The sequence below is a fragment of the Phyllobates terribilis genome, unplaced genomic scaffold (genome assembly GCF_046119375.1).
Source record: "Phyllobates terribilis strain yellow unplaced genomic scaffold, ASM4611937v1 Scaffold_85__1_contigs__length_6476398, whole genome shotgun sequence".
In the NCBI taxonomy this organism is placed as follows: Eukaryota; Metazoa; Chordata; class Amphibia; order Anura; family Dendrobatidae; genus Phyllobates; species Phyllobates terribilis.
This window is the reverse complement of record NW_027362845.1, coordinates 841938-868606: the sequence shown is the minus strand read 5'-3', so window position 1 is coordinate 868606 and position 26669 is coordinate 841938. Positions and strand designations below refer to the sequence as shown.

Genomic DNA, 26669 nt, shown 5'->3' with positions numbered 1-26669 from the left:
GGGTTATCATACATACCAAGATAGGGATGAGGGACCATACATACCAGGATAGGGATGAGGGCCCATGCATACCAGGATAGGGATGAGGGGTACAATGCATACCAGGATGAGGATTGGGGTGCCATGCAAACCAGGATATTGATGAGGTGCCATGCTTACCAGGATAGGGATGAGGGGCTATGCATACCAGGATAGGGATGAGGGGCTATGCATACCAGGATTGGGATAAGGGGTACCATGCATACCAGGATGAGGGAAGGGGTGCCATGCATAAAAGGACGGGGGTGAGGGGCCCATGCATACCGGGATAAGGCTGATGGGGCCATACATACCAGGATTGGGGATGAGTCAGCCATGCATACCAGGATGAGGGATGGGGTGCCATGTATACCAGGATTGGGATGAGGGGCTTATGGTTGGATACACCTGTAATGCTATCAAGGGGGTTATTGTTGGAGACAATGACTGAAAGGGGGGAGGGGGTATTGGCGAGGTCTAATGTTTCATTGTAATGTATATTGGAATTCCTTAACATGTGGTATGGGTAATATAGCACACCTATATGTGTATAGGATTATAATGTTTATTACAATATTATGGTTATATAAGAGATTTAAAGAATGTGGAATGTTAATTGTAGGATATAGTGACTGTAAGTTATCAGATGGTAATGGAGAATCTGAAAGGATATATAGGAGAGATGCATGTATGTGATTCATATGGTATGTTATTTTATTATTGTATGTACTGGTTTCTTGTTTTGTCAAAAAGAAAAAAACTAATGAAAAAATCTCATTAAAAATTTATTGGATTAAAAAAAAAAAGAATAGCAAGAAGGCTTCTCCCCTGTGTGAGTTCTCTGGTGCTTAACCAAAGCTGATTTATGGGTAAAACATTTCCCACATTCTGAACATGAAAAAGGTTTCTCCCCTCAGTGAGTTCTCTGGTGCGTAACCAAAACTGATTTTTGGTTAAAACATTTCCCGCATTCTGAACAGGAAAAGGGCTTCTCCCCTGTGTGAATTCTCTGGTGGTTATTAAGATGCGCTTTATGGTTAAAACATTTCCCACATTCTGAACATGAAAAGGGCTTCTCCCCTGTGTGAATTCTCTGGTGGTTATTAAGATGTGCTTCATGATTAAAACATTTCCCACATTCTGAGCATGAAAAGGGCTTCTCCCCTGTGTGAGTTCTCTTGTGTCTAAAAAGATCTGATTTCTGGTTAAAACATTTCCCACATTCTGAACATAAAAAAGGCTTCTCTCCTGTGTGAATTCTCTGGTGGTTATTAAGATGCACTTTATGGTTAAAACATTTCCCACATTCTGAACATGAAAAAGGCTTCTTCCCTGTGTGGGTTCTCTGGTGGCTATTAAGATGTGCTTTCTGGTTAAAACATTTCCCACATTCTGAGCAGGAAAAGGGCTTCTCCCCTGTGTGGGTTCTCTGGTGGCTATCAAGATGCGCTTTACGATTAAAACATTTCCCACATTCTGAACAAGAAAAAGGCTTCTCCCCTGTATGGGTTCTCTTGTGGCTATCAAGAATCATTTTACGATTAAAACGTGTCCCACATTCTGAGCATGAAAAGGGCTTCTCCCCTGTGTGAGTTCTCTTATGTCTAAAAAGATCTGATTTCTGGTTAAAACATTTCCCACATTCTGAACAGAAAAAAGGCTTCTCCCCTGTGTGAGTTCTCTGGTGGTTATTAAGATGAGCTTTATGGTTAAAACATTTCCCACATTCTGAACATGAGAAAGGCTTCTCTCCTGTGTGGGTTCTCTGGTGATTAACAAAAACTGATTTCTGATTAAAACATTTTCCACATTTGGAACAAAAAAATCTATTGTCCGCTGTGTGTATTTTTTGATGTTTAAGAATAGACTTTTCGAGGGTAAAACTATTTCCACTTTCTGAAAGTGAAAATGATTTCTTTCCTTTAGGAGAAGTTTGTTTTGTAATGCTTATTTTATTTTGATTTTCCTTAGTAGTCGGTAATGAATCAGAAGACAGGACCTGTTTCATAGGATCAGATGATTGATGTTTGCTGTGAAGGTATGATGGTATATCTGGAGTAATGGCATTCACTTCAATTGTATCCTGTGGGATCTCAAGATCGTCAGATTTAAAACTCTCCTGTCCCTCTGATCTTCTGGTACAGTCATCTGCCAAGAAAAAAAGACAATTATTAATTTTGAATAAAATATCCTTGAAATTTATATTTTTGAACATTTATACTTAAAATATCTAAACAAACACATCCCTGGGCTACATGCTAATCCAGGAAAATGAAGAGATACATGCTCAAGTTTAAAAATCAATTTTATTAGACACAAATCTAAAAAATAAAGGAATATTTAAACTTGAGTATATATCTCTTCATTTTCCTGGACTAGCATGTAGCCCAGGGATGTGTTTGTTCTTAGATTGATTTAGAAGTGTTATGCAATCTTTATTTTTCTATGAGATTCTTGTGATAATTGTACTTAAAATGTCTGTAGAAATGGCAAGTTATTGACAGAATGACAGTTCACAGTCTAATAGAAAATGTAGCATCGGCGTCTCTGCCCCCTGTCAGGCAGAGACGCCGCCCCCATTACCGCCGTGCTCCTGGACTGGCGTCTTCCTGCTCCCCTGCTGCTGCTGCCGGCGTGCGCAGCTTCCCGGGCACTGTGCTTAGGGCGCGCTCCCTCCCTCTTAAAGAGGCCGCGCGCGGTCCTAAAGAGTCCCCGGCCAATGACCAGCGGACTTCTCATATATAAGGCACCTCCTCCAAAATGGAGGTGCCCGTGCAAGTTTGTTGCTCTGTGTACTAAACTCTGCTTCCGCCCTCAGGTCCCGCTGCCAGTCTGACTACCAGTCCAATCCGCCAGCCTGACTACCAGTTCAGTCCGCCAGCCTGACTACCAGTCCAGCCTTACAGTTTGCTTACAGCCCAGTCCGCCAGTCTGTCTATGGGCTTGGCCAGTCCGCTTATCCTGAGCCTTTACCTGCCACCTGTCTCCGCCAGCCAGACGGTCTGCCTACGGACCAACCTGCCAGTCTGTCTATGGGCTTGGCCAGTCTGCCTACCTGGAGAACTTACCAGTAACCTGTGGTGCCTGTCAGCCAGCCTACCTGGAGGTCCCTGTCTGTTACCTTCCATACCTACCAGTCCACCTACCTGGAGGCTCCTGCCTGTTACCTGTCATGCCTACCAGCCTGCCTACCTGGAGGCTCCTGCCTGTTATCTGCAATGCCTACCAGTCTGCCTACCTGGAGGCTCCTGCCAGTTACCCGTGGTGTCCTCCAGTCCATCTACCCGGACCACCCGACAGCCTGCCTGCCGTGCTCATCTGCTGTACCGGTCAGTCCTTGCCATCTGACCCATGGCAGTAACCTGCTCTCATACAAGGTTGGTCCCAGAGTGGCACCTGGTCCCTCTGCTCGGTCCCTCCCTGGTTCACGGAGTCGATTGAGCCACCGTGCGACCTTGGTCCGTGTTGATACTTAGTCACACCCCTCTGGTCCCTCCTTGCACCGCAGCACAGAGGTTCCACCACCCGGATCCGTAACAGAAAATCTCATATGATGAACCAATAGATCGTGGTGTCCTACTGTTTGTTCATTCTGCCTCCAAAATATGGAATAAGAAGCCATCAAAAAATGTTATGTAGGCAAAAATTATACTAATAAAAACTTCTACTCATCCAGTTAAAAACAAGTCCCCACTCAGGTCCATCATCTGTCAATGGAAAAACAGAGGTTTCCACGTTATTAGTGGCTCAAAGGCTCTTGAAAAGCAACATGGCTTCCAATCCAGCAATATCCGCTCTCCCAAAGTCAGATCTCCCCCTCACTTCTGAGCCTTGCAGTGCGCCCAAACCACATTTAGCATCCATGTATTTGGCATTACTATAGTGAGAAGAACCCACTTAATTTATAGTGTGTGTCTCCTGGAGCACAATCTGGGCACTATGTGTTATGTAATAAAATTATATATTTGTTATTTTCTCTCTCCAACATCCACTGCGTGCTAATATCCGGAAAGTGCCTGTGGAGACAAAATAGTCACTACTCCTATAGATTATTTCACTGAGGGTTATAATTTCTAAAACTGAGTCACTTTATGAGGATTTCTACTGCTCTGGTTTTCTGCAATTTGGCCACATTAGGGTTTCTGTAAATGGTGTGTCCCATATCCTTTGGGATCTGCTCCTGCGACGTCTGCTTCTGTCACCAGGAGCCGCCTTATTCATCCTGCAGGCACGCTGGTGATGGAGGAGACATCAGAACCAGAAGCTCTGGGCGGAGCAGGCCCTGTCCAGCCACTAAGATTAGGGTGCCTGGTACCTGTAGTATCATCCAGTCTAGCAGTATGGGTGTGTGCTGTCCAGCTGGAGTAATCTGCTCCCTGCTTCAGTCAATTGGAAAGCACCGCACCCTACTAAAGCTGGAAGCATATTGCCGGAAGCTGCCAGATACAGCCTTGTTCTCCTCTGGTTCAGTCCTCTGTGCTCAGCTCCCGACTTGTGTATTTTCTTCCTGTTGTGACCTCGGCCCGTTTACTGACTACTCTTGTGTCTTCTGATTTTGTATTTTCTCTGCCCTCCTGCTTATGACCCGGTTACCTGACTATTCTTCTTGACGATAAAGGGCGATGAGCAAGGCAGTCCCTGGGATCTGGAGTAGATAGCGCCAAGCCTGTTCGTGGTAGCCATCTTTTGATCTTCCAGGTGACCATGAACAGTGCCCCCAATACATTGTGCCTGCAAACTATTCCAGCAAGATCTGCATTCAAATAGCTAAATGGCGCTCCTTCCCTTCTTAACCTGCCATGTGCCCAGACAGTAGGGTACAACCGTATATAGGGTATTGTCGGGTTCAAGAGAAGTTGGAAAATAATTTGTAAGGTCCATTTGTTTCCTATTATCCTTTGTGAAGAATTCCAAAGTAATCACCATATAAAGTGACACATGTCAGATTTAAAAAATGGGGCCTAATTAGGAACACAAAACTGGCTGCGGGAAGGGGTTAAATCAGAGTATTTTGGGCACTAACTACTGTAGTCAAAAACTGTGACTATAGTCAATAACACATCTACTGAAATGATCAAACTCTTCAAAAAGTCTTCATCAGTAATAAATGAGTAACTAGTGGTGAAACCTCTCTGAGGTCTAAACTATGATAAGGGCCAATATTTTCTGTGAGATGAGTTTCAAGATGAAATATTAGACATTGAAGGAGAACTTTTTCTAATACTGCAGAGCTGAGGTGTCTTAAATTTAGATCTCGGGCATTTGCAAGAGGTAATGGAGACCTTCTTTTAAAGACTACCAGAAAGTTACAGAGTCACATAAGTGAGTCAGGCTGATCCCACCACAATAAAGATATCATACAAAATGAACCTGGAAAAAAATACAGAATAAAAGATAAGTTACATCCTCAACAATAACATATGTATCAGGGGAGAGAACTTCAAACCTAAACCAGAGCCGCACTCATTTATGATAAACCATTGGAGCTACTATGAGTCCTGACCAGGAGAGTAGAGAAAGTATTAGCGCCCCCATTTCAGGAGAGATTGTGCAGTAATCTGAATTCCTTAGGATTGAAATCGTAATGTAATTTATGACGTGGAGTGAATCCATGAAACCAGGGCTTGAGCCAACACATCTCCTGCAGGCGGGAATAAATGTATATTACAGCCATCAGCCACGCACAGCTTAGAGATATATCATGGCACAGGTGTAATGTTTTCTGTATAGTTTATCACAATCCTGTTTGAAGTTAGTCGGTTTTAAAAGAAATTGTAAAGTCAGGATAAAGGGAAACTCTGTTGTTATTGTACAGAAATTCACACTTGCCCCTCACTGCACATTTAATGTTGTTGATCATAAAAGTGAAGTTTGGTCAGAAAGACTGGACCTGGTCTTGTAGGGACCATATGAGCACATTCAGCAGTACAGAAGGCAGAGAAGGTAGATTCATCCAATAAGATATCAGGGTTCTAGGAAGCCAACACCATCATTACCCTCCACTTTCTCTTACAGGCCCATCATAATATTATTCTTCAAGTGATTTTCTCACTTGTCAGCACATTCTACGTATACTGTCATTTGGCTTTGTAGTTTACAGATCTGTGCAGGTAACGGTCAGCGTCATCTAATCCCAGGGGGTAGGTGGATCCTCCAGGTTGTAAGTTCTATAGAAAAGGACTTTCACAATTACAGAAAGTAATGTGAACATTTTTGGATGGAGGAAAATGTGGTCTAGAGGTAAAATGGTGATCACACGATTGTGATACGGCCGGACTACACCACTGATCAAGAAGCCACAGCCGGTGACTGAGAAAAATCTGTGACTTCTCTTCATTTCGTGGTTACTACTCACCTGGGTAGTCATAGGTAGGAATCTCCTCTTTACACCGCTCATCACCCGTCACATATGTCTTAGTACTATTAATATGGGTCAGATCTTCACCCTGAAACAAATATTGTAAAAGTCACAAACAGATGGAGAAGTCCCATCTACGATCAGCTCTAATCCTGCCATCTCCACCGTTCTCATTACACAAGTATAAAACATATAATACTGGTGGATAAAACAAGACTGAGCAGCAAGACCTTCACAGCCGTCTACACATCATAGGGGAGATCTCATGACACCTTTTCTCCATCTACCTGATGATCCTGAGGAACATTGGGGTCTTCTTGTTTACAGTCCTGTGGAAGAAGAGGATGAGGACATCTCTCTGGTGTTGTCCTCTTACTGGATAGATCTGGAGGAAACACATAAGGGGCGGAATTCATTCTTTACATACAGATAATTATAGGCCGTGTGTATTTAGTCCGGTCTATTACCTGGTGATGTGACGGGCTGGGGAACCTCCATCATGACGTCTTTGTACAAATCTTTGTGTCCTTCTAAATACTCCCACTCCTCCATGGAGAAATAGACAGTGACATCCTGACACCTTATAGGAACCTGACACATATAATGATACAGTCATCCCCCCGATCCCTTCATAGCGTTACCGTATAAAGTCCCAGCATTCCCAGCAGTGTCACCTCTCCAGTCAGCAGCTCAATCATCTTGTAGGTGAGTTCTAGGATCTTCTGCTCATTGATGTCCTCATGTATCAGGGGGTGAGATGGAGGCCCTGTGATTGGGCTCAGGGGTCTTCCCCATCCCTCAGACACAGGGTCCTGACAGCGCTCACTAGAGGTTTTCTTCACTACTGTGTAATCCTGGTTATGGAGAGAGACATTAATAAATCTCACTCCAGACATCTCCAGAGTCCTCACCTCTCCAGTTCTGTCCATCTGTTATTCCCATAGATAAGAATGATGTAATGTGACGTCATCAGAATCTCTCACCTCTCCAGTAAGCCGGAAGAGGATCTCTAGGGTGAGGTGTAATATCCTCTCCGCCATCTTCTTTCTGTCTCTATCCATTCTTCTCTAGGAAAATTATATAGATAAATTATTAGTATCTCATATTGTGGGAATCTGAGTGGATTGAAGATGAGTTGGTGTAAAATATATAAAATTCTGTGTAATAAAAAAATTAATAGTAAGTGAATAATGGGCGCTCACTGCTTGTGGTGCTCAGGAGTAAAATAGTGAAACAGTCCAAATATATATATATATATATATATATATATATATATATATATATATATATATATACTCTGGCACACAAATTATCATGAAAATGATTTTTTATTATGCAATGACGCAAAGAAAGTTTTCTTAATTATGATAGACCCCTAATGAACTCAGATATTTCCAACGTTTCGGCCTATCATAGGCCTTTCTCAAGGTATCTGGTGTCTAGTGGGTCCCAGTCTGCGGCAGAGCGGCATCTGTGTGTATCACCAAAAAAAATTAATAGCATTGTGATGCCGGTATAAAGCAATAATGTGGTAGAGCACTTCATATATCTTCAGGTCACAGAGAGATACCTATGTGCTATCAGTTGGGATTACGGAAGTTATAAAATAATTCAAGTAATTTAACAATATAAAGAAACAGCAGTCTTTGTACAGCCAATAAAATATGTTAATGGTTTATTTGTGCACATCTCACCACTCCATGATAAGTTCTGGAAAGAAGAGGTCTTCTATCTCCACCACCTACTCTACACTGTGTGCACGATTATTAGGCAATTTGTATTTTTGATGATTACTTTTATTATTTAACATCTCCAGTGCTGTTGGTCAATCCAAAGGGTAATAAGTCTGAATATTTAAGAAAGTAAAAGTGAGGTGTTGTTTTAGGAGAATATCTCTGTGTCCAGAATTATTATGCAACTATATGAAAAATGTAAATTTTCCATCTTAATTGTTTATTTTCATCTGGTATAGTGAGAATAAGAACCAAACATCTCAATGTCCAAAAATACATTTCTGACATTTAATAAAAATTTATCAGTGACCAATATAGCCACCATTCTTCTCAACACCAGTGATAAGCCATCCATCCATGGAGTCCATTAGTTTCTTAATCTGCTGACGATCATCTTTGTGGGCAGTGTGGCACCCCAGGGGGTCTGGTTGCCACAGTGGTAGAAATACCATGTCTGAGAGTGAGCATGGGTTTTCAAGGTGGGGAGCACATTTGCACGCCACGCTCCTGCCCCAGTCCAGGGAGGGGAGGAACCTGCCCTTTATAAACTGGACCTGGGGCGGGGTTAGTGAGTCTAGTTCCAGAGGAAGGGACAGAGCAGCAGCAAGGGGCTCTGTAGGAGCCAGGAGCTGAAGACCAGGGACTGGAGCAGCAGAGCTCGTCCTGGCAGAAGACGCAGAGAACCGGAGACGGAGGCTGTGGGGATATCTACATCCAGTAGCAGAAACTACCTGGCAGGTGATTTCAGGTCCTCTGTCCATAGAAAGCCCGGAGGCTCAGTCACACGCAAGGGACCGGCACCGCCATCGAGGAGCGGAAGGAACCAAAGGCCCCAAGTCACCAGCCATACGGGTGAGCACCACACGGTACACTCAGGGACGTGGGCTACTACACGACTACAGCAGGGTAGCCAGGAAGAGTGCAGTCAGACGGGAAGGCCTATACCTCCATCTGGTCAGGGGGACTCTTGTTTGCTCACAGACTGACCAGACCTCTAATGTTAGCCAGTACTCCCGGCAGGGCCTTCTTCATTACCAACAGTAAAGACCCTGAACTGCACTGCACGGACTCTGAGTCATTTCTGCTGCGCCCATGCACCACAACCCTCACCATCTATAGACGCTACCCTGAGGCTATACTCCTCCCGTGGGGAGTTATATTACCCTCTGCTGCGCACACAACATCAGCCTCAGCGGTCTGCCCCGCAGCGGCGGTTCTCAGTGACCGCAATCCACGGGTGGCGTAGTCGGACATTTAAACATTGCAAAACCAAATAAACAGATCCGCCACTGGTTTGACCACCCTGAGCCACGGGACCGAGTCGCCGCCACGGAGACTACAACCCCCAGCATTACACAGAGACCCGGCTCCGGGTATTTCCCCACACAAGGCCCAGGGGTGCATCAACTTTGGCGTAGTCGGCAGGATTTCGTGCCCGCAATTACCGGGTACTGCATGCCTGAAAGAAAGACTGTGATATTTATTGTGGTGAAGTTTCCCGCCATCCGCAGCCATTTCCCACCATCCGCCGCCATTTTCACGCCATTGGGCGCCATTTCTGTGACGCCGCGCGGGAAGAAGAGGGGCGTGGACTCCAAAAGCGCACGAGAGCTGAAGCCCCACCTTACGCACTGACGCTGCGCAAGGTCCTGGAAGGAGCCCAGCGGACGCCGACGTCACCAGTGCGCGACACAAGGTCCTCAACCCCGACCATCACCTGCGGAGCCGCGGCCTACGGAGAAGAAGCAACGGAAGGTAGGCCACGGTTAACTAGGGGGGAGTAAGACAACAGGAATGGAGGGAGCTCCAACTGCCAGCACGGGTGCTGCCGCAGTGATGCCGTTCACGATGCCGTATATCCCCGGAGTGGCATGGTTACCCCAGTACTCAGGGGAGTCGCATACCCTGAGCGACTTTAAAGAAAGACTGTATAGCCTATTCAAAGTATACCCCATGTCCGAGGAACAAAAAGTGAGCATCCTTACAGGCCAGTTAATCGGGGCAGCCCAAAGAGAAGTGAAGTCCTGGTCAGCCAGGGAAAAGGGGACTGTAAAGGAAATACTGGCCCGTCTAAAGGACACTTTTGATACCCGCACCTCAGCAGAGATCAAACTAAAATTTTCTGGATGCAAACAGCAGGCCCAAGACAGTATACGGGACTATGCTTTGAATTTGCAGGAGGCCCTGAGAGACATTAAGCAGGCAGACCCTGACAGCGTGCGGAATGAGGATAAGCTGTTGACTGAACAGTTCATTGAGGGTCTACAGTCCAGCGCCCACCGAACCCTGTTGCGTGTAATGGCCTTGCAGAACCCTGATTTGGACTTTGTGCAGTTCAAAGACAGGGCCATCCGGGTGCTCCGAGAACCGGCACCGGGTGGCGCTGTAACCCACAGGCGCCCTGCTATTACCTATCACCAGGAGGCGGCGCCCTTGTCTGCAGAGCCTGTGGGAGCTGATGCACAGGCTTTGGACAAAGACCCGGCTGTAGACCTGCACCATCAGGTCCAAGAACTGACCAAAAGCGTTGCCGCGCTAACCAGAACTGTGCAGTCTTTACAGGTGTCTTCCCCAGGAAAGATCCAGCTGGCTTCCAGCCCTGAGGATGTCCCTTGGAGCCAACGGAGGAGGATCCCATTGTCCAGAGGAAGGCCCAGCAACCGCTATGACCAGGACGGACAACCCATCTGCCGCCGCTGCAACCAACCAGGACATATGGCAAGGTACTGTCATTTAAGCGGGCCCAACCTGGGGCAGAGGGCCGACCCCCAGGCATAAGATCATAAGGCCCATCGAGCTGGCGTGGTAAGTACGTAGGGGGACGACCGGTCTTGCCTGTGGTGCTGGATGGCATCCCTATGAGTGCACTGCTGGACACCGGGTCACAGGTAACCACCATCCCCTATGTGCTTTTTAAGCGGTACTGGAATGACTCAGATATTACCCGCTACCCAGATGAAGATTTGAGCATCATCGCCAACAATGGTCAGCCCGTACCGCAGGTGGGATTCAAGGAGGTGACCATCAAAATTGGTAAAGTTGAACTGCCAGGACAAGGACTGATTATTGTGGACATTGACCGTCGTGAAAGCCACCCTAAGATAACCTTGGGTACTAATGTTATTGAAAATTGTCTTGCAGAGATAATTGTCATATTACAGCAGCTTGCGGTGAATGCCAGCTCCAGCCAGCAGCGTGTCCTACAAAAAGAGATCAGGGCCCTGATGAAAAGGCAACAGGTAGAACTGTCTGGTGGTAAGATTGGTAGCGTTAGGATGAGTGACCCGTTCCCTATCGCCATGCCCCCAAAAATTGAGATGATGATCTGGTGCTGGACTGCAATTGGATTGAGAGGAAGAGACTACCAAGCCATGGTAGAACCCGTCTACTCAGACAGTAGGCCCACCATTTTGACAGCACGGGGGGTGGTCGATGTACGCCATGGGAGTGTACCCGTCCGCATCCTAAACACTGGGGAAAGAGAAGTATCCTTGCCCGGGTATGCCACTCTAGCAAAAATTGTTCACCGTTAACCAAAACTCTGTAAAGGTCGTGGAACCCTTGCCTCCATCTCAACCATAGGAGGGTAACGGCTCCAAGAAACAAATGGAGGACTGGTGTCAGAAGCTGCATGTGGGCACCGACTCCACTCCCTCACACCAAAAACAGGGAGTCTACCGGGTGGTGCAGGAGTACGAAAGAGTCTTTAGCAAACACCCGCTAGACTTTGGGCAAGTAAAGGGGGTAGAACACCACATCCCCACGGGAGACCATCCACCCATAAAGGAAAGATACCGAACGGTCCCCCCTCAGAATGCCAAGGGAATGTTGCGAGAAATGAAGGAAGCTGGGGTAATCAGGGATAGCTGTAGCCCCTGGGCAGCTCTACTAGTTCATGTGAAAAAGAAAGATGGCACTATGAGAATGTGTGTAGATTACAGAAAGGTCAACCGTATCACACACAAAGATGCGTACCCATTACCTAGGATAGAGGAATCTTTAGCTGCATTAAAGTCTGCTAACTTCTTCTCCACTTTGGATCTTACTAGCGGGTACTGGCAGGTTCCTGTAGCAGAGGCAGACAAGGAGAGGACCGCGTTCACCACCCCGATGGGTCTCAGCGAATTCAACTGTATGCCATTCGGGCTCTGCAACGCGCCAGGAACCTTCCAGCGGTTGATGGAGTGCTGCCTGGGGCACAGGAATTTCGAGACGGTCCTGCTATACCTGGACGATGTCATCGTGCATTCCAAAACATACGAGGACCATCTGAAACACCTGGCAGAGGTGTTTGACGCCCTGGCAGGCTACGGCCTAAAGGTGAAACCCTCCAAGTGTCATCTACTGAAACCAAGGGTACAGTACCTGGGACACGTGGTGAGTGCTGACGGAGTAGTTCCAGACCCTGATAAGATCACAGTGATTAACCCCTTAAGCCCCGCGGGTGGTTTGCACGTTAATGACCAGGCCAATTTTTACAATTCTGACCACTGTCACTTTATGAGGTAATTACTCTGGAACGCTTCAACGGATCCCCCTGATTCTGAGACTGTTTTTTCGTGACATATTGTACTTCATGATTGTGGAAAAATTTCTTCGATATCACTTGCGTTTATTTGTGAAAAAAACGGAAATTTGGCGAGAATTTAGCAATTTTCAAAATTTTAATTTTTAAGCCCTGAAATCAGAGCGATATGTCACACAAAATAGTTAATAAATAACATTTCCCACATGTCTACTTTACATCAGCACAATTTTGGAACCAAAATTTTTTTTTGTTAGGGAGCTATAAGGGTTAAAAGTTGACCAGCGATTTCTCATTTTTCCAACGAAATTTACAAAACCATTTTTTTAGGGACCACATCACATTTGAAGTCACTTTGAGAGGTCTTTATGACAGAAAATACCCAAAAGTGACACCATTCTAAAAACTGCACCCCTCAAGGTGCTCAAAACCACATTCAAGAACTTTATTAACCCTTCAGGTGCTTCACAGGAATTTTTTGAATGTGGAAGAAAAAAATGAACATTTAACTTTTTTCACAAAAATGTTACTTTAGACCCAATTTTTTTTATTTTCACAGGGGTAACAAGAAAAAATGGACCCCAAAATTTGTTGTGCAATTTCCCCTGGGCACGCAGATACCCAATATTTGGGGAAAAAACACTGTTTGGGCGCACGGCAGGGCTCGGAAGGGAAGGAGCGCCATTTGACTTTTTGATTGTAAAATTTGCTTGAATAATTAGCGCATGCCATGTTGTGTTTGGAGAGCCCCTGTGTGCCCAAACTTTGGAGCTCCCCCACAAGTGACCCCATTTTGGAAACTAGACCCCCCAAGGCACCTTTCTAGATGCATAGTGAGCACTTGGAACCCCCAGGTGCTTCACAAATTGATTCGTAAAAATGAAAAAGTGAAAAAAACAACACTTTTTATTTTTACGAATCAATTTGTGAAGCACCTAGGGGTTCCAAGTGCTCACTATGCATCTAGATAGGTGCCTTGGGGGGTCTAGTTTCCAAAATGGGGTCACTTGTGGGGGAGCTCCAATGTTTGGGCACACAGGGACTCTCCAAATGCAACATGGTATCCGCTAACAAATTGAATGGAAAATCGGCTCAAATTGTTAGCGGACACCACGTTGCATTTGGAGAGCACCTCTGTGCCCAAACTTTGGAGCTCCCCCACAACTAACCCCATTTTGGAAACTAGACCCCCCAAGGCACCTTTCTAGATGCATAGTGAGCACTTGGAACCCCCAGGTGCTTCACAAATTGATTCGTAAAAATGAAAAAGTGAAAAAAACAACACTTTTTTATTTTTACGAATCAATTTGTGAAGCACCTAGGGGTTCCAAGTGCTCACTATGCATCTAGATAGGTGCCTTGGGGGGTCTAGTTTCCAAAATGGGGTCACTTGTGGGGGAGCTCCAATGTTTGGGCACACAGGGACTCTCCAAATGCAACATGGTATCCGCTAACAAATTGAATGGAAAATCGGCTCAAATTGTTAGCGGACACCACGTTGCATTTGGAGAGCCCCTCTGTGCCCAAACTTTGGAGCTCCCCCACAACTGACCCCATTTTGGAAACTAGACCCCCCAAGGCACCTTTCTAGATGCATAGTGAGCACTTGGAACCCCCAGGTGCTTCACAAATTGATTCGTAAAAATGAAAAAGTGAAAAAAAAAACACTTTTTCATTTTTACGAATCAATTTGTGAAGCACCTAGGGGTTCCAAGTGCTCACTATGCATCTAGATAGGTGCCTTGGGGGGTCTAGTTTCCAAAATGGGGTCACTTGTGGGGGAGCTCCAATGTTTGGGCACACAGGGACTCTCCAAATGCAACATTGTATCCGCTAACAAATTGAATGAAAAATCGGCTCAAATTGTTAGCGGACACCACGTTGCGTTTGGAGAGCCCCTCTGTGCCCAAACTTTGGAGCTCCCCAACAACTGACCCCATTTTGGAAACTAGACCCCCCAAGGCACCTTTCTAGATGCATAGTGAGCACTTGGAACCCCCAGGTGCTTCACAAATTGATTTGTAAAAATGAAAAAGTGAAAAAAAAAACACTTTTTCATTTTTATGAATCAATTTGTGAAGCACCTGGGGTTCCAAGTGCTCACTATGAATCTAGATAGGTGCCTTGGGGGGTCTAGTTTCCAAAATGGGGTCACTTGTGGGGGAGCTCCAATGTTTGGGCACACAGGGACTCTCCAAATGCAACATGATATCCGCTAACAAATTGAGCCGACAATTTGTTAGCGGATATCATGTTGCATTTGGGGAGTCCCTGTGTGCCCAAACATTGAAGCTCCCCCACAAGTGACCCCATTTTGGAAACTAGACCCCCCAAGGCACCTATCTAGATTCATAGTGAGCACTTGGAACCCCCAGGTGCTTCACAAATTGATTCATAAAAATGAAAAAGTGTTTTTTTTTTCACTTTTTCATTTTTACGAATCAATTTGTGAAGCACCTGGGGGTTCCAAGTGCTCACTATGCATCTAGATAGGTGCCTTGGGGGGTCTAGTTTCCAAAATGGGGTCACTTGTGGGGGAGCTCCAAAGTTTGGGCACACAGGGGCCCTCCAAACGTAACATGGTGTCCGCTAACAATTTGAGCCGACAATTTGTTAGCGGATATCATGTTGCATTTGGAGAGTCCCTGTGTGCCCAAACATTGGAGCTCCCCCACAAGTGACCCCATTTTGGAAACTAGACCCCCCAAGGCACCTATCTAGATTCATAGTGAGCACTTGGAACCCCAGGTGCTTCACAAATTGATTCATAAAAATGAAAAAGCGTTTTTTTTTCACTTTTTCATTTTTACGAATCAATTTGTGAAGCACCTGGGGGTTCCAAGTGCTCACTATGAATCTAGATAGGTGCCTTGGGGGGTCTAGTTTCCAAAATGGGGTCACTTGTGGGGGAGCTCCAATGTTTGGGCACACAGGGGCTCTCCAAACACAACATGGCATCCGCTAACAATTTGAGCCGATTTTCCATTCAATTTGTTAGCGGACACCATGTCGCGTTTGGAGAGCCCTTGATGTGCCTAAACAGTGGAGTTCCCCCACAAGTGTCCCCATTTTGGAATCTATACCCCTCAAGGATTTTATTAAGGTGTATAGTGAACATTTTGAACCCAGAGGTACGGCACAGAATTTGTTTACATTAGGTCATCATATTGAATAAGTTGTCATTATTCTTGAGCGCAAGTGCTCGCTACTTGAGTTTGCATCGGGTACTCAGGTATGCACCATGTACAGCGTGTGCTCGAGTGACATGCTCGAGTCCCTGCTCTGCATGTTTCACGGTTATTAGACACCCAAAAAAAAACATGCGGGGATCGCTCGTGCATGGCAGGCAATCCCCGTAAAGTTTTTTGGCCGCGAAGCATATGGGGCAGAGACTCGAGCATGTCACTCAAATACCCACGATACCCAATGCATACCAGAGCACCCGATGCAAACTCAAGTAGCGAGCACTTGCGCTCAACACTAGTCGCCATATCGTCATCTTTTTTTCTTACTTTTGAAAAAATTCCCAACCCCAGCCCTAACCCTAGCACAACCCTAACCGTAGCACAACCCTAGCCCTAGCACAAACCTAGCCCTAGCACAACCCTAGCCTTAGCACAACCCTAGCCCCAGCACAACCCTAGCCCCAAACCCAGCCCTAACCCTAGCCCAATCCTAACCCAAGAGTTTATTTTTGACGCCGTTCCTTGTGCGGTATAAGTGATTAGACGACTTTATTCTTTGGGTCGGTGTGATTACAGCAATGCCAGAATCATATGGGGTTTTTATGACTGACAGCGGTCACACACTAAAAGACGCATTTTTTGTAAAATCTAGTTTTTGCATCGCCATATTTTGAGAGCTATAATTTTTCCAGATTTTGGCAGACAGTCATGTGACGGCTCGTTTCTTGCGGGATGACTTGACGTTGTTATTGGTGCCTTTTTCAGGCACGTGACATTTTTTGATCGCTTTCTATTCCGATTTTTGGGAGGCAGAATAAACAAAAACCAACAATTCAGGAATTGTTTTTTTCTTTTCTTTTATTCTGTTCCGCGTGTGGTAAAATTGATGAGGTAGCTTTATTCTTCGGGTCAGTACGTTTACAGCGGTACCACATTTGTATCATTTTTCTATGTTTTGGCGCTTATACACAATAAAAGCTATTTTATAGAAAAAAATATTTTTTAGCATCGCTTTATTCTGAGAGCTATAACTTTTTTATTTTTCGGCTGATGGAGCTGTATGGCAGCTTGTTTTTTGCGGGACGAGATGACGTTTTCAGCGGTACCATTTTTATTTATATGCGTCTTTTTGATCGCGTGTTATTCCACTTTTTGTTTGGCAGTATGTTGATAAAGCATTGTTTTTTGCTTCTTTTTTTTTTCTTTTTTTTTACCGTGTTCACTGAAGGGGTTAACTAGTGGGACAGTTTTATAGGTCAGGTTGTTCCGGACACGGCGATACCAAATATGTGTACTTTTATTGTTTTTTTTTTTTTATAATAATATTTATTGATGGGTACATTATATTTTTTATTTTTGGTGGATTCTTTTTTTTATTTTTATTTTTTTATTTTTGCAAATTTTTTTTTTTTTTCCACTTTCACACAGTTTATACACTTTATTACTTTGTCCCACTCTGGGACTTTCACTTTTTTTTTTTCTGATCGCCTGCATGGCACAGGAATGCAGCACCATCCCTATGCCATGCAGGCTGTCAGCGGTGTGAAGATTGCTTGGAGATGCACTGCGCATGTCCAAGCAATCTTCCTGCTCTCTGGTGACCCGGATGTTGTCATGACGACATCAGGTCGTCATGGCAACACCCGGGAAGCCTTTTCAGACTGCGCTGGAAGCCGGAAGAGGAGGTGAGTATCGCCGATCACCTCCCCTTGCCCCCGCAATGCCGCGATCGGCTTCGATCGCAGCATCGCGGGGGTTAATGTGCTGGGAGCGGTGCAGGACCGCTCCCTGCACATAGTACCGGGTGTCAGCTGTGACAATCAGCTGACACCCGGCGGCGATCGCGCCCGCACAGCCTGTGTGCACGCGCGATCGCCATGACGTACTAATACGGGTCTGGCTCTTAAGTCCCAGGGCACAGACGCATATTAGTACGTCAGATGTTGTTAAGGGGTTAAGGACTGGCCAAGACCCTCCAGCATAAAGGAAGTGCGGCAGTTCCTCAGGTTCGTAGGCTACTACCGAAGATTCATCCCCGGTTTCACCAAAATGGCAGCTCCTATGCAGGACCTCCTGATAGGCCAGTCCAGGAAGGCCAAAAATCAGAAGCCGCCCTTCAAATGGGACAAGCTGGAGGATGAGTCTTTCCGCCAGCTGAAGATGGCCCTCACGGAGGATGAAATCCTGGCGTACCCTGATTAACGCCAGCCTTTTATTCTCCACACAGACGCGAGCAACATCGGGCTAGGGGCGGTGCTGTCCCAGATCCAACAGGGCAGAGAATGGGTAATCGCTTATGCCAGCAGGAAGCTCCGGCCCACAGAAAGGAGTCCTGAAAATTCTCTCTCCTTCAAGCTAGAGTTCCTCGCGGTGGTATGGGCAGTGACAGAGCGCTTTAAACATTACCTTGCCTCTTCCAAGCTCACCGTGTACACGGACAACAACCCGTTGACACACCTGGACAGTGCAAAACTTGGTGCCCTGGCCCGCCTATCTAACTATGAGTTCACCTTCAAATACCGGGCTGGATGCACAAATGCCAACGCAGACGCCCTGTCCAGGATGCCGAACTTGCCGGACGGATGGGAAGATCCAGAAGAACTGGAAGAGATTGAACTCCCTGCGTTCCACCGTCGTGGGATTACCCAGTGTTCCCACCGTGTAAGGGACAGGCACTCTGCCACTTCAATCCCTTACCCCACCACAGCTGGGCGGAGACGCAAGACAGTGACCCAGCCGTCCACCTGGTAAAAGAGATGCTGACACAGGCTGATGCCCGCCTTGACCCAGACGCTCCGGAAGAAACTAAACAGCTGTGGAAGGAGAAGAGTAAACTGTTTCTCTACAAGGGGAAGCTGTGCCGGAGAATTGTCAACTCCTGGACACATGAGATGACCTGGCAGGTAGTGGTCCCGAGACGAGATGCGGCTATGGTCCTGGAGGCATACCACGACGGAGCAGGGCACTTTGGATGTAAGAAGTTGGAGTTCCTGTTGCGTGAACGGTTCTTCTGGGTAGGCATGAGAGGGGCCATTGAGAGATGGTGCAGAGACTGTGGCCCGTGCAACCTGAGAAGAAAGGACCGTGCCAGCCAGAAGACTCCCCTGCAGTCCATCATCACCAAGCAGCCACTAGAACTGGTAGCCCTGGACCATGTGAAGCTGGCTCCAAGTAGGTCCGGGTAAGTCTACGCCCTCACCATCGTAGACCACTACTCCCGGTTCCTGGTGGTGGTCCCTGTCAAGGACTTAACAGCTCAGACAGCAGCTAGAGCCTTCCAGCAGCACTTCTGCCGTCCACACGGGTATCCGGAGCAAGTGTGGACTGACCAAGGTCCAGCCTTCGAAGCAGAGGTCTTCCAGGAGTTCTGCAACCTGTATGGCTGCAAGAAGATAAGGACAACGCCCTATCACCCCCAAACCAACGGATTATGCGAGAAGATGAACCAGGTGGTGATAGACTTGCTAAAAACGTTGCCCCTGGAAGAACGCAGTCTGTGGCATGAAAAACTGCCTGACCTGGTGGACTTGTATAACCACATCCCAGTAAATGCCACCAACTGCACCCCGGCTTACCTAATGAGAGCAAGACCTGGTAAGCTGCCTATTGACCTGGATATGGGAGTCCTGATACCCGAGGACAACTCGCCCGAGGCAAACTGGGATACAGAACGGCAGCAGCAGTACCGGAAAGTGCAGGAGAGTGTTGAGAGAAGTCTGTCTCAAGCAAGAGAAAGGCAAGAGAGGACTTACAACCAGCATGCTCCCGCTGCTCCCCTGGCACCTGGAGAGCAGGACTTGAAGAGGAAGAGGCGGCTCCATAAGTTGGATGACCAGTGGGAGAAAGACCCGTACACAGTACTGCCCTCAAGTCATGACAATCCGAAAGTATGTATTATCAGTAAGGATGAAGGAGAGACCATAGCCACTGTCTCCAGAGACCACCTGAAGAAGTGTCCCGAGCAGCTGCAAAGCACTGATGAAGACCAAGATAGCCCTCAACCCGCAGGGGAAAGGGAAGAAATGGTCAGTACAGTACTCGGAGAATTTCCCCGGTCCTGGACACAAATTAACAACGCTATTGTGGTACCCGTCCTTACCTTTCTCCAGCCAACCCCTCAAGGGCCTACAGAAGAGCAAGTAGTGTTGGGAGAGCAACCGGCCCCAGAGGCAGAAGATTCCATACCAGCAGCCCAGGAGAATCAACCCTCTGCTAGTAGTGAGCCTGCTGTGCCTGTGGTAAGCCAAAGAGTACGCAGAAAGCTGCCCAGCCTGCCCATAACATCTCCAAACACCTGTAGTGCAGACACTAGCGAGCCCACTACACAAGGGGTGGAAACAGGGGACTCAGAAAGAACACCACCAGATAGTGTGTTACGTAGGTCCACCAGGGGCACTAGGGGTCAAATGCCCGCTCGCTGGAGAATTTAAATGTGATATATATACCTGTATATTGCAAATGTTGAAATGTTTTATGTTTGTTGCATGAATAATAATTATGTTTTTTAAGTTACCCGACAGGGTTTATGGACTAACAGGTTATGGACAATGAATAACCGGAACTGTGCCTTGTAAATAGTTGCACCTGTGCCAGACCACAGAACAAAAACCCGTGGAGGTGGCTGAAGACGTGGTCCAACGCCAGATCATCGATGCCCTGTAGCCACCCCAGGGCCTACGTGGAGGGTTTGGGACGAGTCCCTCAAAATACATCTTGGGTGACATGGACACCTGGTTACGGAAGCGCCGTGACCTATAAAAACTGAATTCCTTGTACATATGTTGTTGTGTTATTGTTTATACCCTGTTATGCATGTTTTCATAATATGTGTTTAGTCCCGGAGTACTAAAATTTACTAGGGGAGAATGTGGCACTCCAGGGGGTCTGGTTGCCACAGTGGTAGAAATACCATGCCTGAGAGCGAGCATGGGTTTTCCTGGTCAGGAGCACATTTGCATGCAACGCCTCCTGCCCCAGTCCAGGGAGGGGAGGAACCTGCCCTTTATAAACTGGATCTGGGGCGGGGTTAGTGAGTCTAGTTCCAGAGGAAGGGACAGAGCAGCAGCAAGGAGCTCTGTTGGAGCCAGGAGCTGAAGACCAGGGACTGGAGCAGCAGAGCTCATCCTGGTAGAAGACGCAGAGAACCGGACACCAGAGTCCGAGGCTGTGGGGATATCTACATCCAGCATCAGAAACCACCTGGCAGGGGATTTCAGGTCCTCTGTCCATAGAAAGCCCGGAGGCTCAGTCACACGCAAGGGACCGGCACCGCCATCGAGGAGCGGAAGGAACCAAAGGCCCCAAGTCACCAGCCATACGGGTGAGCACTCAGGGACGTGGGCTACTACACGACTACAGCAGGGCAGCCAGGAAGAGTGCAGTCAGACGGGAAGGCCTATACCTCCACCTGGTCAGGGGAACTCTTGTTTACTCACAGACTGACCAGGCCTCTAATGTTAGCCAGTACTCCCGGCAGGGCCTTCTTCATTACCAACAATAAAGACCCTGAACTGCACTGCAAGGACTCTGAGTCATTTCTGCTGCGCCCATGCACCACAACCCTCACCATCTATAGACGCTGCCCTGAGGCTATACTCCTCCCGTGGGGAGTTATACTACTCTCTGCTGCGCACACAACATCAGCCTCAGTGGTCTGCCCTGCAGCGGTGGTTCTCAGTGACCGCAATCCACGGGTGGCGTAGTCGGACATTTAAACATTGCAAAACCAAATAAACAGATCTGCCACTGGTTTGACCACCCTGAGCCATGGGACCAGGTCGCCGCCACGGAGTCTACCACCCCCAGCATTACACAGAGACCCGGCTCCGGGTATTTCCCCACACATGGCCCAGGGGGCGCGTCAGCAGCACTAACCATAGTCCCAGACACTGATCAGAGAGGGGACTGTTCTCCTTCACCATAAATCTCGAGTTTAAGAAAAGCCCAAAAGATCTCAGCGAGGTTTAGGTCCAGTGAGGAAAAGGCCATAACATTGTTCTTTCATCTTTAAGGCCTTTCCGGGTACTGAGCAGTGAAGACTTCGATGCTGCGATTGAGCATTCTCCCGCAGAACATTCCTGATTTTTTTTTAAAAGATGTAGATTTTTTCTGTACCTCTGTTTTAAAGAAAGTGTCATCTAAAAACTGGGAGTAGGTTTGGAATTTGATTTTGAGTCCACATTCAACTCAAAAAAGTCCAACTAGCTCATCTGTAGTAATACCAGGCCATAGCATTGCCCAACTCCATCTCGCTGGCGTCTGAGTTGAAGACGAGGTCTGTGCCCATTAATGATCCAGCCACGAGCCCATCCATCTGGTCTGTCAAGAGTCACTGTCAACAGTCCATAAAACCTTTTAAAAAAATCTGTCTTCAGCTATCTTTTGGTTAAGTCTTGATGTTTGCACTTGTGTCTTGTTCAGTGGAGATTGATATGCAGCCTCGGCCTTGTCTCTGAGCACTGAACACCTAGTTCTTCTGGGCCTTCAGGGAGTCTGCAATTCTGGAATACGACAGCACTGGAGGATAATATCTTCCTGGTCGCTTCACGTTTGAGTCTTCTGAAATCTTTTGCATTTAATGTTATTGTTTATTTCTTTTGCAACCCTGTAGACTTTTGAAGTTTCTGTGGTCACTCTAAGACTTTTAACCATTTTTTACTTTTTAGAGTCAGTTAAAACTCTTTTTGGCCCATTTTGTCTGAGGACAAGAAGCTGCCCTCCCCAGGATAAAGGGTGTCAATATCCATAGGCCACACACCCCTCATTATACAAATACACATCTCCTGATCTACCGTATTTTTCGGACTATAAGACGCACCGGACCATAAGACGCACCTAGGTTTTAGAGGGGGGAAATAGAAAAAAAAATTAAGACAAAAATGTGGTCATGATGCCCTGTTAAGGGGGAGGGGGTCTACTGCTGACACTGTTATAGGGGTAATGTCCCCCAATTCTGTAAATATCCCCCATCCTGGTATATATGGCCCCCTTTTTCCTGTTATATGTGGCTCTCATCCCCATCCTGATATGCATGGCCCCTTCATCCCTCTTCCTGGTATGTATGGCACCCTTCATCCTGGTATGTATGGCCCCCCTCACACCCATCCTGGTATGTATGGCACCTTCATCCCTCTTCTTCGTATGTATGGTACCTTCATTCCTCTTCCTGGTATGTATGGCCCCCTTCTTCCCTATATGCATGGTTCCCTTCATCCCAGTATGTATGGACCCCCTCATGCCTCATCACTGTATGCATGTCCCCCCTTATCCTTGTATGCATGGCTCCCTCATCCAGATATGATTGGCACCCCCTGATCCCCGTCACACTGCACAGAAAAAAAATAAACAATCATACTCACCTCCTCTCTACTCCAGCGCTGTGTCCAGCTCTGTGCCAGAATAGTCACTGCTCCCCACGCCGGGACTGCGTGCGTGGGGAGCAGTGACCATTCATTCTCCCTAATAGTGCGCACTCTGTAGCCGTAGCGCGGCTCCTGCTGCGCTCGGCTGTCAGCGTGCCTGCTATTAAAGTCCATGAATATTCACCACACCCATGGGATATTCACTGGGAGTGGGGAGCAGTGAATATTAATTTTCTTTAGTAGCGGGCACAGTGTAGGCTGCAGCAGGCGGCAGCTGCCTCCTGTGCCCCGCTACTTCGCCACTGTCACTGTCGCTTCCCCCACATCCCCCACCACCCACAGCATTTATGTATATCGTACTATAAGACGCATCCCCACTTTCCTCCAAAATTTTGGAAGAAAAAGGTGCGTCTTATAGTCCGAAAAATACTGTACTTCATCCAATAACAAACGTTTATATAACTTGCATTTGTAAAATTTGCATAAAAATGATCATATGGTCAAAATATTCACTTGCCTAATAATTGCGCGCACAGTGTATGTTTCAAAGTGATCAAGAAAACTATTTTTATTCTCAACTGCTATAAGCTATGGGTGCAATGTCCAGGAATCATCCCTCAATCCATAGATCGTGGATTCCACATCTCACCCCTGACAAAGCCAAAAAGTGAAAATAGTTGGACAAGATTCTGAGGCTTGTCTCCATTGTGATTATGATATGTTATAAGCAAGTTTAAATCTCTCAGTTATTTCAGTGTGTATTAGGGGTGTACTGATTTATATGGTAATACAAAAAGAAACACTGGCATGGTGGCACCTAGCAGGGTGCAGTGCACGCTCAGGTGTTACAAAAAATAAATGATTACAGCCATATCCTGTAGATTACAGCAAAAGAGGAGAAGAACCCTATTAGTGGTGTGGGGCACTAAAACTATGGGGGTAACAAAGATGATGATCATTACTACTGTATATGGCAATGAGAGGGGGGGCTAATACTTTATAGGGCACTATGTACAATTGGGGAAAAATGGGCAGGACAAGGAGAGTAATGAAAAATATATATATAAAAAAGACAAAATATTAAAAAACACACAAACAATAAATGTTTATATCATTCCCCTCCCCCCAAAGTAAATAGCAAAATGTAATACATTGAAATAATTATTCGGTATTGCCATGCACGTAACTGCTTGAATTAATACAATATTTAAATATTTTTTCCCATGTGGTATAAATCGAATCACTAGGAATAATGTTTTTGATCACCACAATTCCACATAAAAATTTAATAAAAAGCTACTAAAATGTCATATTTCCTCCAAAATTGTATCAGAAAAAATTAAGAAAACAAGAAATAATCATTGAAACCGGTCCATCGATGGAAGAATGAAAATAGTTACAGGTCTCAGAAAATGGCGACACGGAATAATTGTTAGATACTAAATTTTCAGCCCTGGTGACATCATAGATGTAGCGCATTAGACCGCTGCAGTCAACCACTGATCTCAGAACTGATGCCAATTTATTCAGTATGAACCGTTGAGCTCAGTGATTGGCTGTCACACACGCTAAAGACATGACATCACCACTGCAACCTATAAAGAAGACCCGAGCAGCAGCAGAGAGCCGGCACTGGAGCAGGGGAAGGTGAGTAATGCTGATTATAGTATTTGTTACACAGGCTCGTAGATTGTATACAGAACACTGAAAGGGGAAACCTCTTCTATGATACTCCTATCTGCTGTTAGTCCAGGGCACATTGTGGTGTTCAAAGTTATAATGAACGTCAGACAGGAATAATGATGAGATGGCCACATCATGCTGAGGACTTTGCCACACACTTCAAAAAAAAGATCTACCAATCAAGGAAAGTCTTTATTTTCCCCCACCACAACCCCTTTGTGTACCAGACCAATTTCCTTCCCCTATTACCTCCCTCTCGAACATCACTGAAGGAGAGCTTACTCGCCTCCTCTCCAAATCACAACTCACCACTCGTACACTCGACCCCATCCCATCCCACCTCCTCCCCAACCCCACTACTCCACTTATGCCGGCCCTAACCCACCTCTTCAACCTATCACTAACCTCTGGTACCTTCCCTTCTGCTTTCAAACATGCCACAATCACACCTATCCTCAAAAAGCCATCCCTCGACCCGCCCGCTATGTCAAGCTATCGCCCCATATCATTGCTACCAATCGCTTCCAAACTCCTTCAGCAACATGTTCACACTAAACTTTCTCCCCATCTCTCATCTAACTTGCTCTTTGACAGCCTACAATCCGGCTTCCGCCCCCACCATTCCACTGAAACTGCCCTGACCAAAATTACTAATGACCTACTTACAGCCAAAGCTAACAGACAATTCTCCATACCCCTCCTTCTAGACCTGTCCTCTGCCTTCGACACAGTTGACCACTGCCTCCTACTACAGATCCTCTCTTCCTTTGGAGTCAAAAACCTCGCCCCATCCTGGATCCCCTCATACCTTTCCAACTGCACATTCAGCGTCTCCCACACTACCTCCTCAGCCCACCACCTCTCTGATGGAGTCCCCCAAGGCTCTGTCCTAGGACCCCTACTCTTCTCCATCTATACCCTTGGCCTGGGACAGTTCATAAATCCCCATGGCTTCCAGCACCATCTGTACGCTGATGACACCCAGATCTACCTCTCTGGCTCAGACGTCACCTCTCTGCTGTCCAGAGTCACGGAGAGTCCATCAGCCATATCCTCCTCCTTCTCCTCTTGCTTCCTCAAGCTCATCAGTGATACTAATGTGTGTACAGTGCTGCGGAGTATAGAGGCGATATAGCAGGAAGAGGAATATCCTGATAGAGAGAAATGAGGTATCTCCACATACCTCCACCTGCAGAGCCGCGACCACATATATGGCTGTTCTGTGCGCACAGGACCTGTGATGAGGTCACAGGAGGGGAGGAGTCAGGGGTCACATGATCACAGGTCAGCGGGTGCAGGACGGTGGTGTCTGTGTCCCTACAGTTTGGAGATAATTAGAGATTGCTGTCAGTGGGAAAGAAGATGATCCTGGAGTTCTGATGTCTTTAATGGCTGACGAAGATAAATAATGATGTCACCAGCGAGCTGCTGTCAGACATCTTAGGTGTCACCAGTCCCTGAGGAAGAGACCGGAGATGTCTGACAGCAGCTCGCTGGTAACATCATTATCTCCGTCAGCCATTAAAGGCTTCAGAACTCCAGGATCATCTTCTTTCCCACTGACAGCAATCTATTTCCAACTGGAGAAGACCGTAACAAAGGCCTCTATTCTACTGGGATCTATCTATCATCTATCTATTATCTATCTATTATTTATCTATCATCTATCTATTATCTATCAATTATCTATCATCTATCTATTATCTATCTATTATCTATCAATTATCTATCATCTATCTAGTATCTATCATCTATCTATCATCTGTCTATTATCTATCTATTATCTATCATCTATCTATCTATTAT

At 46.4% G+C, this 26669-nt stretch overlaps 1 protein-coding gene across 1 annotated transcript; it reads right to left on the bottom strand.

Annotated features, from left to right (window-relative positions):
• LOC141197656 (uncharacterized) lies at positions 1–26105 on the bottom strand. Its single transcript, XM_073662738.1, has 7 exons — positions 26047–26105; positions 7360–7443; positions 7051–7230; positions 6844–6967; positions 6664–6761; positions 6374–6464; positions 1–2166 (listed from the first exon to the last, which is right to left on the bottom strand). Exons 2-7 carry the CDS (start codon positions 7435–7437, stop codon positions 932–934), a joined length of 1806 nt encoding a protein of 601 aa, XP_073518839.1. The 5' UTR covers positions 7438–7443; positions 26047–26105; the 3' UTR covers positions 1–931.
• Positions 26106–26669: the final 564 nt, after the last annotated feature.